Source organism: Microcebus murinus, chromosome X (genome assembly GCF_040939455.1).
Source record: "Microcebus murinus isolate Inina chromosome X, M.murinus_Inina_mat1.0, whole genome shotgun sequence".
Classification (NCBI taxonomy): domain Eukaryota; kingdom Metazoa; phylum Chordata; class Mammalia; order Primates; family Cheirogaleidae; genus Microcebus; species Microcebus murinus.
The window spans coordinates 78,571,820-78,586,494 of NC_134136.1; the positions used below are offsets into that span (position 1 = coordinate 78,571,820).

At 46.0% G+C, this 14,675-nt stretch overlaps 1 protein-coding gene across 3 annotated transcripts in view; it reads left to right on the forward strand.

The window, feature by feature from the left end:
- GNL3L (G protein nucleolar 3 like) overlaps nt 1–12,439 on the forward strand; it is a 32,970-nt gene extending 20,531 nt beyond the window's left edge. For 2 of the 3 annotated variants that reach the window (XM_075999389.1, XM_012747830.2), the window contains 8 exons: nt 1,157–1,301; nt 3,351–3,438; nt 3,948–4,122; nt 4,212–4,354; nt 4,670–4,806; nt 6,780–6,907; nt 10,294–10,513; nt 12,105–12,439. In XM_075999389.1, coding sequence (XP_075855504.1) covers nt 1,157–1,301; nt 3,351–3,438; nt 3,948–4,122; nt 4,212–4,354; nt 4,670–4,806; nt 6,780–6,907; nt 10,294–10,513; nt 12,105–12,187 — 1,119 coding nt within the window. In that variant the 3' untranslated portion in view covers nt 12,188–12,439. The remainder of the gene's footprint in view (nt 1–1,156; nt 1,302–3,350; nt 3,439–3,947; nt 4,123–4,211; nt 4,355–4,669; nt 4,807–6,779; nt 6,908–10,293; nt 10,514–12,104) is intronic. The other variant, XM_075999388.1, reaches the window with a different exon arrangement.
- The last annotated feature ends 2,236 nt before the right edge of the window (nt 12,440–14,675 follow it).

Genomic DNA, 14,675 nt, shown 5'->3' on the forward strand with positions numbered 1-14,675 from the left:
GGGTCATAGATTTTGTATGCGTTTTATGTTTTTCTAGACACTGACAAATTACTCTTAAAGCTGTACCAATTTATCCTCCCACCTGTGGGATAGATGAATTTGTGAGAGGGCCTCTTTCCCTACACCCTTGCCAACTACTTGCTAGCATTAAACTTTTGAATCTTTGAGAAACATGATATCTCATTTACAAAGTTTTTGGCTTTTTGATGGTAAAAATGTGATAAGCATTCTTTTCTAACCGCTGTATTTTATTTGTTTTCCACTTTAAGGGTATACCATTTTTTTTTTTTTTTTGAGACAGGGTTGCCTAGGTTAGAGTGCAGCGCCCTCATCATAGCTCACACTGTAACCTCACATTCCTGGGCTCAAGTGATCCTCCCACCTCAGCATCTTGAGTGTCTGGGACTGTAGATGCTCGCCACCACACCCGGCTTATTTTTCAATTTTGTGTACAGACAGGATCTAGCTCTTGCTCAGGCTGGTCTTGAACTGTTGCCCTCAAGCGATCCTCCCACATCAGCCTCCCAAATTGTTACAATTATAGGCATGAGCCACCTCATTTGGCAAATATACCTTTTAACCTGTTTCTTATTGATGGCTATTTAGGCTAATTCCAATTTTGTGATATTAGAAACAATGTTATGGCATGTAAGTTAGGGAAGAGAAAGAGGAGAGAGGGCATTCTGGGCAGAGAAGGTGGCATCAGAAGTAAAGAAATGAAAGCTGGGGTGGCCTTGTCCTGTGTGAGGAATCAAGGGAAGGTAGGCTGTGGGCCAGCCACCATCTCATCCGTGCATAGGCAGGGAGGGCGCTAAGACTCAGAGAAGGGAAACGGGCTTTGCCAGGCATAGGCCTGTGAGTGGTAGAGCTAGAACTCAAATTTGGCCCATCTAGAGCTAGGACACTATCCTGCCCTTGTTAAGCGAGGCAAGATATATGTGTTGAGGCAGAGGTAGCCAGGGACAGAGAAGGCTGGAGACCCAAAGATAGCGGAGGGGGCAGCAGCGAAGTGGCAGGTGTTCAGGACCTATGTGAGCAGCTTTCCGTTTCAGGCTGAGGATCTCAGTGATCATATGGAGGCCCTGAAAATTGGAAATCTAGGCTCACATCACATCTCCCACCTGATGCCTCTTCTGTAATGTCCCTTATTTTCCAGAATCGTTGCAGTGTGCCAGTGGATCAGGCATCTGAGTCACTGCTGAAAAGCAAAGCCTGCTTTGGAGCTGAAAATCTCATGAGGGTTCTGGGGAACTATTGCCGTCTTGGTGAAGTGCACACCCATATCCGTGTGGGTGTTGTGGGTAAGGCCTGGCAAGCAGTCATGGGGCCCAGGCTCCTTCCTTGGGTTGGGACTTCATTGGGCGAAAGGATGCTGGGAACTTTGCGTTGCCTTTTTGGAGAAGCAGGGGCTAGTTAAGAAAGCAGTTTGTGATTTGCAGTTTGGATTGGTAAGTGTGGGAAGGCATATTCAGAATCACCACTGTGATACTAAGTATTAGAATCATGGACCACCAGGCTTGGAGCTGGCACCATCTTATCCTGTCAGCTGTGGGAGAAAGGGTGACCATCCCTGCTTTACAGATGAGAACAGTGAGGCCTAGAGAAGGGAAAAGGGACTTGTGGAGCTCATCCCTATGCAAGACAAGGGAGAGCTAAGGCTCAAGTCTGGGCCTTTCTGGTACCCAGATTACTGAGGGGGAGGGATAGTGGGATGGAAGTAGGGAAATTGAGAGAGGCAGAGACAGAGCATCAGGGATAGAAAGTGAAGCCAAGAGAGAAAGACATTGGAGAGCTGGTCACTGAGAAGGTGTAGGTAGGCATACCTGAATGGATACAGAAGAACATAAAAAAAGAACTAGGAAGCCAGTGGCAGGGCTGGTGGGGAATGGAAAGAGGAGACATTTAAATGATAGAGGCATGCACAAAGAGGGAGATACAATCAGAAAGAAATGCCAAAAGGGACACAGACAGGCTCATATACAGAGATCTGCAGATGGAGATATAAGAAGAATAGAGACACCCCACGTATGTGGAGAGGCAGACATGCATACCCAAAGAAAGAATGGGAGAGACTCACAAGAATGGAGACTGATTCAGAAAGAGAGACATAGAAACAGACTGGAACAAGATTGCAGATACAGAGGAACATATACACAGATATAAGTACATATACGGGTCCACACTATAGACCTGGAGGCAGAGGCACATTTAGAGACAAAAACCCAAGGCAAAATGTATGCAGACCAAGCCTTTGCCCCACATACCTCAGTGCTGCTCCTACAATGCACACACAGCCATAGGAGACACACGTGCCCAGGTACACTACAACTGTCAGACATAATCATGTATCTACAGTCACAGGCACAAATATACAGACTTGTCTGTGAGGAGACAGATATATGTGTGTGCATAGAGAGGATAGAGACAGGTTAGCGAGACAATGAAACATATACAGAGGGGGATACACAGGGATGAGTTCACAGAAGGAATGTGGACAGAATGAGATTGGCAGGAGTTGGCATAGAGGGAATTCCAAAGAGAGGCAGAATTGGTGGGATAGGGAGAATCCGATAAAAGGATGATGGCCAGAAAATGAGAGAGAAAATGGCAGAGAAAGAGGTGCTTAGATACAAGCATGCACAGAGATACCCAGGGAAACAAAAATGTGATAGAGAAATAGACTGAGTGGGAGAGGGACAAAGGAAAAAGCAGTTATATTTGGAATGAGAGTGACCAAGAAAAGTGAACGGAACCTTGAAGCACAAAGTGTACACCCAGGCATATACATTGAGAGAGTAGTACACACATGTAAATTTGAGGACGTGCAGAAAGCTAATGGTGAGAATGAGACCCAGTGAGGGTGAAATACACAAAGACATCCACAGACCGAGAATGGCTCACAGATGCCCAAACAGAAAAACACACACTGCAGGCAGACAGCTGCACAGAGAGACCAGCATCTGGAGGAGAGCCCCACTTCCCTCCAGGGGAATTACACACCAGGACAGATGGTTCTCTGTTTCATAGACACTTTCTGATGTCTACCTTCTGTTGGGTCATGTCACCAAGGCCTTGTGTTGAGCACTTCTTCTAGGCTGGTCGTGGGTGGGAAGGTATCACATCTAGAGAGAGGGACATCGTCTACCTAGCATGCTCACAAATGGAGGAGAAAGGTAGAAGGACCCATTAGGGGCTTGGTCAGGGTGTGGGGTGGGAAGGCAGGGGCCAGGCTCTGTTTTTGGCTTCCCTGTGGCCTGGTCACTGCCCCTGCCTGGGCCTCCCTCAAATAGGCTGGCCTGAATGTTCCTGAGGGCCTTTTCTGCCCTGAGCCATCTGCTACTACTTTGTAGGCCTTCCCAATGTTGGGAAGAGCAGCCTGATCAATAGCCTGAAGCGCAGCCGTGCGTGCAGTGTGGGAGCTGTTCCTGGGGTCACCAAGTAAGCACCTGCCTGCTCCCCCACTCCACAACTCCTTGGCCCTACCATTCCCCCTAACTCTCATGCCCGAAGGCCCCCGTCCCTTACTTTATCTCGGACCATCCTCTGATTCTTCCCCCAGGCACAAGAATCTCACTGATAGCCCTCATGTACCTGGCACACCCTAGGTGTGGGCCAGGTGCTCAGCTGGGTGCTTCCCATTAGCTCCTTGAAGCCTTCTAACAACCACATGAGATTGGGCTACTAATGAATAGCTCCTTCACTAGATGAAGCAACTAAGGCTTGGAGAGTCAGAAGCTTGCCCAAGGTCCTGTATCTTAGTCCCCAGTGGCAGTGGCAAGATTATAATCAGCCCCAGATCTGTAGGGCCCCAGAGCCCCCACCCACAGCCCTACATCTCTCTACTTTCATCTCTAATATACCCTCCCCTCACTTCTTTACACCCCTCCTCCAGCCCAACTTTGTGATTGGGGATGCCAAACTCATCCAGGCCTTCTTTCCCACCCCAGATTCATGCAGGAGGTCTACCTGGACAAGTTCATCAGGCTTCTGGATGCTCCAGGCATTGTCCCAGGCCCCAACTCAGAGGTAGGCACCATCCTGCGCAACTGTGTCCATGTACAGAAGCTGGCAGACCCTGTAACCCCAGTGGAGACCATCCTGCAGCGCTGCAACCTGGAGGAGGTATGCAGCAGGGCCCTGGCTGATGCCCTACTCCACTCCAAGGGCTCTTCATTCTTCCTCATGACTTCTCTTCTTTCTCCCTTCACCAGATTTCCAACTATTACGGCGTCTCTGGTTTCCAGACCACCGAGCACTTTCTGATTGCAGTGGCCCAACGCTTGGGGAAGAAGAAGAAGGGAGGCATATACAGTCAGGAGCAGGCAGCCAAAACTGTCCTGGCTGACTGGGTGAGGTGAGGTGGCAGCTAGGGGTAAGGGGTGAGACCCGCTGGAAGCCCAGCTCTGTAAGGGAGCTCATCTATGTTCATTGCAGTCGGCGGGACAGCCTGATTTCCTGGGTCCCAGGGCAGGGGATGGCCAAGACTCTAGGTCATTTCCTACTTGGGACTTTATGCTCAGTGATTATCCAGCAACTCGTTATTGTTCAGAAGCCACCGTCTGGGTTTTCTTGTTGTCCCTCACTGTTTCTGGCTTGTGAACTCATCCTCTCTTTGGTCATCTGTTCTCTCAATGACATCACCACCAATCTCTCTTACCTCCTAATGCAGTGGGAAGATCAGCTTCTACACACCACCACCACCAACCCACACTCTGCCTGCCCATCTCAGTGCTGAGATTGTTAAGGAAATGACTGAGGTCTTTGACATTGAGGATACCGAGCAGGCCAATGAAGACACCATGGAATGTAAGTGTGAGAGGGTTGGTGTGCTTGGTCTTGCACTAATGGAGCCACATAGATCTGACAGCGTATCCCACATTTGACCTCCTCCTCCCCTGGCCCTTCTAGGGCTTTGGGCAAGTTTTTTTTTTTTTTTCTGAGACAGTCTTGCTCTGTTGCCCTGGGTAGAGTGCCGTGGTGTCAGCCTAGCTCACAGCAACCTCAAACTCCTGGGCTCAAGTGACCCTCCTGCCTCAGCCTCCCAAGTAGCTGGGACTATAGGCATGTAGTACAGGCATCGCACCTGGCTTGGGCAAGTTGTTTAACCAGCTCTAAGCTTAATTTCTTTTCCTGCAAGGTGGAGAATTCTAATCTGGGCTATAGGGTGGTGGTGGTTGTGAGCTTTTGGTAGATACAAAAGAAACTGGCCAAGTACCTAGTACCCCCACTGAAGTGCTCTGGAAATGTGGGGCTCCATTCCAGGTCCTGAGATGTTACTCTCAAAAACTGTTTCTTTAATGTTGCCCTAAGCTTTTTCATAGCCATTTCAGGTCCATTCCTAGATTTTCTTTCTTTCCTCTCATTGCTGAGTGAGGTATCCAAGTCACAGAAAGGTGTTAATTTACCAAAAGGATGTAGGCTGAGGTGACCTTTGAACCAGCTCTCCTGCCTTGTTGTCTGAGACTCTTCCAGCTTAAAGAAACTAGGGGGTCAAAACTAGAGACTTCCTGGATTTAAGTCCAAACTTTGTTTTCTTTTAGTTGTGTGATGCTGAACAAGTTACTTCACTTCTCCCTGTCTTAGTGATGTCATCTGTAAAACAGGGATAGTAACACCCATCCTATAAGGTAGTTGTGAGGATTTGTTTAATATGTAAAAGACACTTAGAACAACTGTATCTAGCATATAGTAAATAAATGTTCAGTAAGTGTTAGCTGTTATTAAGATGAGTATTTGCTTGGCTACAGAGGTATGACTTTCAGAAACTCCTGAGCATGTTTGTTTCCTTCAGATACTACCCTCTGTGGCCCTGGTTGTATGGCTTCTGCTTCCTTCTCTCCCCTGCTTAACAAAGATGCCCAGTGCTCTCTGGACCTGTCTGTAGACACTCTTGAGTGGTTGAGAAAGCCATGACTATCTGCTTTCTAGGTTCTCTGTTTTTCTTGAGGGCCCTAGTTTTTCTACTCTGGGTCTTTTAGTGTCCTTGGCTTACACATGAGGACAAGAAGACTTGCCTGCTTCCTAGTTTATTCCCCATGTGGCTTTTGGCAAGTTAGTCCTATTTCTGAACTTTAGTTTCCTCTTCTATCAAGTGGGCATTTGAGAGGGATTTGAGCTTACATTCTTATGATGATGCTTGATCCTGGCAGGATGTGAGGGCAAGAGGTGCTCCATCACTGAAAATGCATCTTGGCAGAAGATTGAGGTCCAGGAAATTGCATAGGGTTGGAGAGAGGTTAGTGATGAGGATTTTCTGGAGGAGTTGGCTCTAGTGCTAGATTGAGAAGGGTAAATAGGGTTTAGAAGGCCCAGGGAGAGGGATGGGGGCAAAGTTGTAGGGTAGTGAGGTCCAGGGTAATGGGCATGTATGCGAGTTGTAGTGGAGGCCAGCTCCAGGCAAGGGGCCAGAAAGAGAAGAGAGTCCTAATCCTGGGGAGCAAATCCCAGTGGCTGCCATTTACAGAGCAGCATTTCATGTGAGAGCATTATAGATGTCCTCTGCCGTGTCTCACAGTAGCCCCGTATGAATAGGGGTTGTGGCATCCACATTTTCCAGATGAGGAAACAGGCTCTGAGGCCAGCTCCCAGCAGGCATCTGAATGTCCTACTCAAAACATATGCTTTTAATCCTTTGTCCTGTGGCCTCTCAGCAGGATCAAAAAACTTCCCCCTCTTGACTCCTCTGGGCAGCAAGAGGAGTCCTTTCCACTGAGGCCTGACCAGGGGGTTGACAATAGGGTGGAGCTAGGGCCCTAACAGTGGTTTTGGTTGTGTTACAGGCTTGGCCACTGGAGAATCTGATGAGCTGTTGGGTGACATGGACCCACTTGAAATGGAGATCAAGTTGCTCCATTCTCCGATGATGAAAATAGCAGATGCCATTGAAAATAAAACCACCGTGTATAAGGTAACTGTCCCTTTTCTTCATGGCAACCCTTTCTACCCAGGGCTCTGGGAAGTGGTCATTCCATTCTGCCTGGCTCCCATGTGGTCAGATGTGGGTGGTTCACTCCCTCCCTATTGGCTCCTGGATTCCTGACCTGGTATATCCTTTGCCAAGCAATGACAAGTCCAAGGAGGAGGCACCCTTTCTCAAGCAGCTTCCCCAGCCCTGGTTCTAGCCCACAGGGCGGGTTTCACTATCTAGCCACTCAGTTGCTAAAGTTGCAAACGACTCGTCCATCCCCCTAACTAGTATCCAGGATCCCATTGTCAGTCACCAAGTCCTGTGGCTTCTCCCTCCTAAATCTCTTGAGAAGCTGTCAACTTCTTTTCATCCTTACCATTCCCATAAAGTTTTAAGTCATCAGTCACCTGGACATATATTGTGTGGTTTCTAATGGCCTAATATGACCATGTCACCTTCCCTCCCTAAATTCCTTTCATGGCTCCTAGCACCTACAAGCTCAATTCCATATGCTCGAGGCTTGCTATTCAAAACCTGCAGGGTATGATATGACTCTTGAAGGCTTCTTCAGCCTCTTATGCCAGCGCCCCCATATCTGCCCTTCAGGAGTTCACATTTTAGTGAGTTTCAGACACAGACATCTACACTGTGATGGGAGACTCATGGGGTAGGGGTGGGGGTAGAGGTGGAGGTGGAGGTTGGGACAGCATGGCTCTGAAGGCCCTAACCTTTATTACTTGCGGGTCAGGAAATTCTTGTTTTGAGCCACACATTGAAGGCTGAGGAGTTCTCTGGGCCAGGGGGCCAGCAGCGAGTGGGCAGGGACTGAGCCCATGTTAATGCCAAGGCACAGAAGAGTGAGAGTGTGGTGTGTTGGGGAAATTGCTGGTGGTGTGTGGTGGCTGTAGTGGGGGGTCAGAGGCAGGGAAAGATGAGTCTGGAGTCACATCACAGAAGGCACTGAATTTGACTTTTAATCATAGGTAACAGGAAAACACTGAAAGTTGGTTATGTTTTCTGAGCCAAGGGTTCCCCCCCCATTTTATTTATTTAGTATTTTTTCTTTTTATTTGCATTTTTTAACTGGATAATTTGTACACATGGAATAAAATTCAAAAGATATTAACCCTTTGCACTCGCTTGCTTTTTTCTTGATTCCTTTATTCTACTCGGGATTTATTTTTTTAAATACCCCAGATTTTACAAAGTGCAGCAGTAGAATAAAAAACTGGAGTTTCTTTCATACAAACTTATTTATTTGGATTTTTTAGTATTTCAAATTATTGATAAATTCAAAAAGTAATTTTAATCTCTATAATTTTTGCTAACCGTGTTGAATCACACTCGACATCCGAGTGCAAAGGGTTAAAGGGTATACAATGAAAATAAGTCTCTCTCTTCTATTTCCCATCTATCCTGTCCCCTTGGAGGTGGTCACTATTTAGCAGATTTTTGAATGTCCTTTTAGAGATATGCCCTATTTATATACACAAATATATACATGTAAGCAGATATAAATAACTTTTAATTCAAATAATAGCATACTATTCATATTGATCTGCACTTGGCTTATTTCATTTATACGTTCATCTTGCAGATTCACATAATTCAAGAGCTATCCTGTATTTTTCATGACTACATAACAATCTAGAAGGGTTTCTTAAGCAGGGAAGCTACATGGTCAGGTTTGTATATTAGAACATGACTCTGGTAGCTGGGGTAACACTCAGATTAGAAAGAGAGGGGCTTTCTAATGTGGAGGTAAGGAGTCCAGCGAGGAAACTGTAGCCTGTAGTCAGTCTGTAAGAGAAGATGAGCACTGAACTCTAGTAGTGGCAGGAATCATACTATTCCCATCCTCACATAGTTTCAGAGGTTCCCCTGTTGCTTAAAGGAAAATCAGCATAAAGTTGTATGTTTAAGCCTACCTTCCAATAATATTTCTCACTGAACCCACAAGCCCCAGAACATAGCATTTTTTCCCAGGAACTTGCAGTAGTTGGCTGCTCTGTACTACAATTTCGAGACTCAGGCCACCCATTGCACAACTCTGAGAAACACCATTTAGGTATACTATATTGTGAATGGTGTCCCCTGCTCCAACCCCAGAGTGGTACAGTATGGTAGCTTTGCTCAGACCTGCCCCATCTTGCCTTTTCCCTACTATAGGATATAGGACAGTGGGTGGTCATGGGCTCTGGAGCCAGACTGCTTGGCTTCTAATTTCCTGCTTACTAGCTATGTAACCTTAGGTGCCTTGTTTGTCACAGTGTTGTTACAAGGATTAAATGAGTTAATACTTATGTACCTATATATATGTATGCATGTGTGTGTATGCTTACACTGGTACCTGGCACATAATAAGCCTTCTGTTGGCTGGGCACGGTGGCTCACGCCTGTAATCCTAGCACTCTGGGAGGCCGAGGTGGGTGGATCGCTCAAGGTCAGGAGTTCGAAACCAGCCTGAGCAAGAGCAGGACCCCATCCCATCTCTACTAAAAATAGAATGAAATTAAATTGGCCAACATAAAAATATGTAGAAAAAATTAGCCGGGCATGGTGGCGTATGCCTGTAGTCCCAGCTACTCGGGAGGCTGAGACAGAAGGATCGCTTGAGCCCAGGAGTCTGAGGTTGCTGTTAGCTAGGCTGACATCACTGTAGCCTGGGCAACACAGTGAGACTCTGTCTCAAAAAAAATAATAATAAGCTTTCTGTCAATAAGCTTTTACTATCCACATTGACCTTTCAAAACTCCTGCCAAACAGATACCTTTTTGGTGCCTGAGTATGCTGTGTTTTTCCAGTGTTCAGTTGGGAATGACCCTCCACATCAGTAGTTGCGTCTGACCTTTCAGTCACTTATCCTTCCTATCTCCAGTGGGCAGTTATTGTACTCTGCTCTGACTTGTATAGGTGGTTGTATCCTCTTTAGCCTGGTTGCTCCCTGAAGGTATAATGGAGTCTGGCTCATATCTCTGTCCCTAGCATTGCCACATACAGAGCTGGGCACAAAATAGATGTCAGAAAATATTTGTAAATTGAAAAAGACTTCAAAGGATTACATAAGTAATGAATCATGTGATACCAATTGTCATTTATCAAGTAACTCTACCTTTTCATTTTATTCTTGTTAAGCCATGTAAGCTAACCTATTATCCGCCCCCCCCCCATTTGACAGATGAGCAAACTGAGGCCGAGAGGTTAACTTAGCACCTGCTGGTATATGGTGGAGCCAGAATTGGAGCTTAGTTCCGCATGGCTCCAGGCTCCCTGTGCTTATCCAAGCCTGTCCCTACCTCCTCTGTAGGTAGGTACTCTGGGGTTCAAGACCTTACCATTATCCTCTCTCTCTCTCTCTCTCTCTCTCTCTCTCTCTCTCTCTCTAGATTGGAGATCTCACTGGGTATTGCACCAAACCAAACCGTCAGCAGGTGGGGTGGGCTAAACGAAATGTGGACCACCGCCCCAAGAACAACGGCATGGTGGATGTCTGCTCAGTGGACTGCCGGCCAGTGCTGCAGAAGATCATGGAGACAGACCCCTTGCAGCAAGGCCAGGCTCTGACAGCTGCCCTGAAGAATAAGAAGAAGATGCAGAAGCGTTCAGGTGGGCGCACCTGACCACCCATATCTCTAAAGGGTCCTTCCTGGGGCCTTGATTTGGGGCTCCTGAATGAATGTCTCTGTGTGTCTAGCTCCAGGATAGGATTAGGGAGCAGGGATGGGTTAGGAGGCTCAACTGGTAGCTCAGTGGTTCTTAAACTTTAGCTTGTATCAACCTGCAGAGTCTGTTAAAACACAGATTTCAAAAAAAACAAACACAGATTTCTGAGCCCCCCTCCCCTAGAGTTTCTAATTGAGTAGGTCATCTGTGGGGCCTGAGAATTTGTATTTCTAACAGGTTCCTCACTTGGAGAACCACTGGCCTAGTCTATATATCAAATAGACACCATTTAATTATTTATCAGGTACTTTCTATGTGTAGGTAGCTTTTAGGCTATATCTATTTTTTACTTTATCAATAAGTAATATATTCAAAACCTAAAAGGTATAAAAAAGGCATATAGTAAAATCTCTCTCCCATCCCTTAGTCACCCAGGCCTTCCTCCACAGGCAGCCAGTTAATTAATTTCTTGTCTCCCTTTCCTGAGATAGATAACATGAGCAAATATCTATATTCTCTGTTCTCTTTTTGTACACAAATGCCAGTCTACTGGACACACAGTTTTGCCCCATCATTTTCCCATTCAGTATATCTTAGGGATATTTCCATGTCAATACACAAAAGAACTTCCCTTCATTTTATCCATGGTCCATTGTGTAGCTGACCCATTCAGATCTCCATGCTATTACTTACCTTGACTAACTCATTGCAAAAGTCTTATCCTTATTTGATAAGTGAGGAAACTGAAGCCTAGAGACATTAAGTGACACATTTAATGTAAGACAACTAGTAACCGATGGAGCCAAAATGCAAACCTAGGATTGATCGGCACTATCAGCCCTATTCTTTGAGGTAGATTGTTTTCCATAACCAGGGTTCACACTAAATCCTGGGAATCCAGATGAATTGCATTTGAACTCCTAGTCTTATTACGGAGTGGGGAGGAGATAAGAAAACAGATCTCAGCAGCACAGAGTGATCATGCTGAAGACCCAGCAAGCACAGTGAGGGAACTTAACCCAGCCTGGGGATGGTGGTTGGGTAGGGGTGATCAGAGAAGGCTTCCTGGAGGAGGTAAACTCTGATGGGCATCCTGAGGAGCACCAGGGTGTGTCTAGAGGATGGGAGGTATGCGTGGGGAGCATTCAGGCTCAAAGCCCTTATTGCCATGCTGTTCCTTTGCTGTGAGAGCTTTATTTTGAGGGTAATGGCAAAGTGCTAAGTTCAACACAGTAAAAGAAAATTACTTTTTTGGTATTAGGAAGGGACAAAAATAACTTGGAGTCCAGTAAGTCTGAAACTTCAAGATAGAGGCTATGTTGGGGTGATCATTTCACAGGTAGACAAATGGATCTACCTGTGAGGTTGAGCAGTGGTTTCCAACAGCTCCCCAGTTGTTTTGTTTGGTGTTTAGGGGGTTAAGTGAGCCAGTTTGGGAGCTTGATGCAGAACAAGGTAGATGTAGGCCAACTTCAGCAGGCTGCATGTTGGCAAACCAGCCACCAAGAGATTGCCTATATTTCTTCATCTGCAGATAAAATCGCCAGCAAGCTGTCTGATTCCATGATGTCTGTCCTTGACCTCTCTGGCAATGTTGATGACAGTGATGGTGACTGATGGATTCATCTCACTCCCTCCTCCAAGCACCAGTTCCGGTAGCATGGGGGAATATCGATTAAATAGTTTGGTTCTCCCTGAAACACCTGCATATTAAATAATCCTTCCTCCAACATGTATCCCTTTCCCCCCACTGTTCTCTCCACTCTCTCCAGTAAAAAGAATCCTAAGGGGATGGAGCTGCCATACCCAATACCCTTTATTTAACTCCTACTGTGTTTAATAGAAGAAATAAAAGAAATATCAGCAGAAGCCAGATGCTAAGAATTTATCTTCCACCCTCAATTCCAGGGTCCACCCTGTAGATTGGGCTGGTGTGAGGGCTGACCTTCCACAAAACTTGAATAGCTGAATGTGTGACCTCGGGGTCCCTAGGAAGTTGATGATTTCTTTACCACTCACTACACAAGAGAGTTTAGTACAAGGCATTCCTGCAATGGGCTTTGAGCGACACATCTTCCTTCTTAGTCCACAGGTCCTCATCTGGGTGGCAGTGGGAGCAGAGGGAATAATGATGGGCCTTCCATGACTCTGGAAGGGTCTGGGGATAGGGTAGAGGGAAGAAGGGAACAAACAAGCCTGGCTGGTGTTGAAGTGTATGTAGTAAGCACTATCTCATTAGCATGAAGAGAAAGCAAGGCACCTGTTGGAGGGGAGGCTGGGTGCTTCAGGGGCAAGTCCTGTCTTGGGGCATTTCTAAGCAGATTGTGAATTAGAGGAATTCCTTTAACTGAAGTAGTCTGGCTGGGCCCTGCCCTTGTGTGCCCATGTCTTATCTAGCACCAGCATTTGAATTCCGTGATTCAAGAAGGTTCTGCCACCATTTATTCACAGACTGTGTCCTCAAGAGAGCTGGTGTATTTGAGGGTGCATCAACCAACTGCTTTCCCAGTGTCTGGAAGCCACCCCATTAAAGTATAACTAGCTAACTTCTCTGGGTGATCCTTCCCCATCACACAAGGACAGTGGGCCCAAGCAGTGCCAGTGGCCCTCAGAAAGGGACTGGGTAGATAATTGCAACTAAAACAGTCTTCTCACCTTATCAGGGTTTTTTTTTTTTTGGGGGGGGGTTATGCACATGATTTCAGTTCCCAGCAGTCTACCTGAGTTGACACATTTGAAGTGGGTGGGCGTTGCATTACTTCAGTCTGCCACCTACTCTAAACTGCCATACCATTCTTGGGCCCACAGCAGCATCTTAGCCTTGTCCTTGCCTCTGCCTCTCAAGCTGGCATCTCCTAATTTACCTATCCACATGCTAAGAGCGGAATCACATGACTGGGACTGGAGAGCCACTGGCTGCAGGCTGGGCAGGGAAGTACAAACCACTCTTGCATTCAGAGGCTGCCAAAGGAAAGAGTTGTGTATTGGTTGAACACAAACTGCACTAAGCCCTGGAAGCCTGTTACTTCCATTAATCCTTCATACAGCTCTGCCAGCAAGGGATTAGTCTCCCTATCAGGAAAGTAAACAGGCTCAGAAAGTTGACAGGATAGACCCAAGAGGACATTAAGTGGTGGTGCCAGGATTAGAACCCAAGTGTGATTAAAACCCTATGCAGGCCTTTTCCTTGGCATTGTACTGCCTCCTTAAAAATCAAAAAGAACATTGATTAAGCACCTACTGTGTACCAGTTTCTGTTGTAAAGTCCTTTAAATGGATTTTCTCTTTTTTTGGTTTAAAAAACTAGTAGTGTCTTGCTAAAGTTATACTCTCAGCGTCCCCTTGGATGGGGTCCAGCTTACTTCGCACTATCTCATTAAACTCTCCTGGTAGATAATAGTATTACAATGAAAAATTGGATACAGGACAGCTAAGGCCATTTTACAATTGCATGGTGTTTCATAATTTAGCATTTAAAATAGAGATGGTTGCCAACTTCTGATGGTTTGATGTAGAATTTTTGGTGGGAAAGGGATATGTATTCAGTACTTTCCCAGACATGATGGGGCCACCTCCTGATACAACCCATTATAATTTTCAATGTCGTTGTAAGTCAAGGAGCATCTGTATTTTCCACAACTCCTAAGAAGTGCTGGTAAGTAAGCACTAGAAATAGAAGTATCTAGATGAGTAAGAAACAGCATGAGGACATAATTTGGCCCAAATCAAACAAGAACTGAAGTAGTCATGCCAAGTTAAGAATTTGGGACTCTATACTATTCAGCTCTAAGAAACAACGGTGATATAGCACATCTTGTATTCTCCTGGATAGAGCTGGAACCCATACTACTAAGTGAAGTATCCCAAGAATGGAAAAACAAGCACCACATATACTCACCAGCAAATTGGTATTAACTGATCAGTACCTAAGTGGACACATAGGAATTACATTTATTGGGTATTGGGCAGGTGGGAGGGGGGCAGGTATATACATACATAATGAGTGAGATGTGCACCGTCTGGGGGATGGTCATGCTTGAAGCTCAGACTTATGGGGGAAGGGGGAGCAAGGACATTATACACAACCTTAAAATTTATACCCACA